Source organism: Salvelinus namaycush, chromosome 25 (genome assembly GCF_016432855.1).
Source record: "Salvelinus namaycush isolate Seneca chromosome 25, SaNama_1.0, whole genome shotgun sequence".
NCBI lineage: Eukaryota > Metazoa > Chordata > Actinopteri > Salmoniformes > Salmonidae > Salvelinus > Salvelinus namaycush.
In genome coordinates this window covers 17,269,653-17,273,764 of record NC_052331.1, presented here as the reverse complement: position 1 = coordinate 17,273,764, position 4,112 = coordinate 17,269,653, and the positions used below count along the sequence as shown (strand labels likewise).

Here is a 4,112-nt window from a genome sequence, read left to right as displayed (position 1 = left end):
AGACCAGGTCTGTCAGGATAGGGCAAGTTGACACAAGCGCAGCATCTCAATAGAATTTCCCTGTCTGGGTGAAAGTGGATGGGCTCTCAACACCTGACTATTCATGAGGAAAGGAAGCTGGTTAAATCTCCTGAGACCCAGCCAAAGTGTGATCACTCAAACCACGGGGATTCTGGGTGAGTCCCATCCACCACAACAATTCACTGCATTACAATACAAATGCAGAGCAAGACTAATCCCTATTCAACATCTAGGTCTACCAGAAACCCCAACAAGGAAACCCCAACAAGGGGGGGTGTATCTTTCCCAAAAGGCAGCGGGGCTTAATCACACTTTCTAATTTTCTCAGACTCAGTCTCACATCTGCATGTCTGTCAGGGTGAATTTAGCCTGGGTCTGAACTTGGGCCTGTCTTTTGTCTTTGCTTATATTAGCTGTCGTACTTCCCCTCTGATTGAGTCCCACTGTGTTTGGACAGTCCATCAGATAATGTCATTTATTTTCTCTCGGGCCAAGTTTGTAATTAAGGGCTAAACGACACATAAAAAACAAGCAAACGGAATGCAAACGTGTCACATACAGTGAGGATCAGCTGCACTCTTTTGGACACACGGATCGTCAGTTGCACGGCACACACAAATATAGGTGTAAGCACTGTCTTAAAGTCTACAGACCCTGTAATGTGGCCAGCATGTTTGCTGGTTTTTATTTTACTTCACTAACATCCTGGAAGCGTCAATGGAGAGTACACAATATAATTCCCCCGGTGTTCAGGCTTGGCCACGCAAAAAAAAGAAAAGATAACCGCTTTTCGCACCAATACTGACTAGAGCCATACACTCTCTATATACTAGTGCTCTGGGGTTTGACCCGATGATTGGACGCTACAGTGGAGGGGACAGTCAGACACTCACTTTGAAGTCGTCTGGGATGAGGAGCTTGGAAGTCCTGAGGAAGTTGAGGATGTAGCGGAACATGTGTCCGTCCCTGTCAATGAAGTAGTGCTGCTTCAGACTGTCCAATACTATGGGCTCTGTGCCATCGAAGAGACGGCCGATTCTAGAGAGAGGCACAAAGAAAACACACACAGAGAGAGAGAGAGAGAGAGAGAGAGAGAGAAAGAAACACAGAGAGAGATATGTTAACATATGTTTCCCAAGCCAATAAATCCCTTAAATTGAAATTGAGAAAGAGAGCGAGAGAGAAGGGCCTTCTATGCCATCAAAAGGAACATACAATTGGACATACCAATTAGGATCTGGCTAAAAATACTTGAATCAGTTATAGAACCCATTGCCCTTTAAGGTTGTGAGGTCTAGGGTCCGCTCACCAACCAAGAATTCACAATATGGGACAAACACCAAACCGAGACTCTGCATGCAGAATTCTGCAAAAATGTCTGCAAAAATATGCTCGGTGAACAAACTAAAACACCAAATAATGCATGCAGAGCAGAATTAGGCCGCTAATGATCAAAATCCAGAAAAGAGCCGTTAAAAATTCTACAACCACCTAAAAGGAAGCGATTCCCAAACCGTCCATAACAAATCCATCACCTACAGAGAAATGCTAAGCAAGCTGGTACTGGGGCTCTGTTCACAAACACAAACAGACCCCACAGAGCTCCAGGACAGCAACACAATTAGACACAACCAAATCATGAGAAACAAAAAGATAATTACTTGACACATTGGAAAGAATTGACAAAAAAACAGAGCAAACTAAATGCTATTTGGCTTAAACAGAGAGTTAAACAGAATGCTTGACCACTGTGACTGACCCCAAATTAAGGAAAGCTTTGACTATGTACAGACTCAGTAAGCATAGCCTTGCTATTATGAAAGGCCGCCCAAGGCAGACCTGGCTCTCAAGAGAAGACAGGCTATGTGCACACTGCCCACAAAATGAGGTGGAAACGGAGCTGCACTTCCTAACCTCCTGCCAAATGTACAACCATTTAGAGACACATATTTCCCTCAGATTACACAGACCCACAAATTAAATTTGGATAAACGCCCATATCTACTGGGTGAAATACCACAGTGTGACATCACAGCAGCAAGATGTGTGACCTGTTGCCACAAGAAAAGGGCATTTATTTTCCCTTTTGTACTTGAACTATTTGCACATCATTACAACACTGTATATAGACATAATATGACATTTGAAATTTATTTTATTTTGGAACTTTTGGGATTGTATTGTTTACTGTCAATTTTGGTTTATTATCTATTTCACTTGCATTGGCAATGTAAACGTATGTTTCCCATGCCAATAAAGCCCTTCAATTGAAATTGAAATGAGAGAGAGACAGATCAATATACATGCGACTTGGAACAAAATGCTTGATGATTCAATTCTCAGTTGCTAATCTAGCCAATGTGTAGAGTATGATATTTTTTTCCCTTCCATGCATGTTCAATATATCATATGTTATAGGACCCAACAAACTGCTTCTATTCTTGAGTTGAGTTGTTGAGCAGATGACAGTACTGAGGACAGCGACTCTGTGCATCATGTGCTGTGACTCACTTGATGTGGGTGAGCTCAGTGTTTGATTTCTTTCACACCTTTGTTGAGTGATGCCGACATTACTCTGCTCCATGCACACAGACGGAGACAGTGCAAGAGAATGTGAGAGAGCAAGAGACCGTGCGAGAGAGAGAACGAAAGAGAGAAACAGACAAAGACAGGAAGAGAGTGATAGAATCAGAGGGAAAGAGAAATGAAGCGGTATGGATGAGAGGAAAGAGCCTGTCCTGTGGTCTGATGGAGGGGTCAGGGCCAGCTGGTAGAGAGGTGCCTGAGGCGGGGTGGCGCCCTGGGCTGCAGCGTGGCCCTCTTGCCTCCAGATGGTTCCGTGCCCTTTACTGCTGCTGGGACATCTGTCAGAATTACTGAGCTGCTTTTGTCTGCAGTTTGGACTTTTGAGCCATGCAAATGTTTACCTCTCAAAATATCTCTGGGCCAGGTTTGAAAAAAGGAGGCCATTTTGTATTTGGTATAGTGGGGAAATATTGATATGATGGATTGTAATCACTACATTGTAGAATAGCCTCAATAATCATATGGATTGAAACATTCAGTAATATCAAGCCCTGTGTTTACATCCAGTCTTTCCCACCTCACTCATCCATTTGAGTAATGCATCTTTGTGATTGGATGAACTTTGACATTTGTCCGGGCTGAGCTGTCAGAGGTTGGCATTTATGTAATTCTGCACAACTTTTGTATAGTTTCAGCCAGCAGTTTTGAAAGTGGTGTTCACGAGCCAAAGTTTGTGTACTACGTCATCCATTTTGTATGATATGTTACGTCCCAAAATTATTATTATTATTTTAATTGCAATTCGTATGATACTTTAGGAATTTGTTGTGCTTAAGATCCCGGACTGCATCTTTAAGAAGTAAGAGAGCTAATGCAGATGAACACGGCTGAAATGATGGGCTAGGCTACCATCTACATCATCATTTCCCTTTCAACCCCTGAATCATCCCAAACACCCTCTAGAACCACATACGAACAACACAGATTTAAAACACTCTGTGGCACTGTGTACCAAAAGTGCTAAAACAAAGACATAGCTTTACTCAATTGTAATTGAGGAACTGTATCAATAGCAGAGAGGTCACATGCCTGGACTCTGGGTACTTGGTTAACGTGGCCAGACTGCTGGTGTACATGTGTCCGCCCACGTCGATGTGCACAGGGGCGTTGGACTTGGTGAGCTGGGCGGGTGTCGGGATGCCCTGGTTACTCAGGGGGGACGCTGGTGATCTTGTGATCATTGGCCTGGACATGCTGGAACGGTTATCCTGTCACAAACAAGTAGACAAATCATGTTAATGATTATCAATATGGTGGACAGCACAGATTGAATACACATTCAAATGATAAGTTCATAATATGTAAATGTATATTTTTCCATTGATAAATGTTGACTGAACAGCACAAACTCCAGTTAAAACGGTTACATTTACACCAAACAGGAAGTGTGTTAGTACACACTGGTTAAAAAGGATACATTTAAACTAAACCTGAAATGAAGAATTCATCATAGCAACATTGCAGGACTTTGATTGGCCAGACAATATTCCTGTCATCATTCTGAA

General features: G+C 42.7%; 1 protein-coding gene across 1 annotated transcript in view; it reads right to left on the bottom strand.

The window, feature by feature from the left end:
• The window catches only part of LOC120020478 (BTB/POZ domain-containing protein KCTD1), a 9,009-nt gene extending 5,191 nt beyond the window's left edge, over positions 1-3,818 (bottom strand). Inside the window, exons 1-2 of the mRNA XM_038964178.1 lie at positions 3,637-3,818; positions 915-1,059 (exon numbers count right to left, since the gene is read on the bottom strand). Coding sequence (XP_038820106.1) covers positions 915-1,059; positions 3,637-3,800 — 309 coding nt within the window. The 5' untranslated portion in view covers positions 3,801-3,818. The remainder of the gene's footprint in view (positions 1-914; positions 1,060-3,636) is intronic.
• Positions 3,819-4,112: the final 294 nt, after the last annotated feature.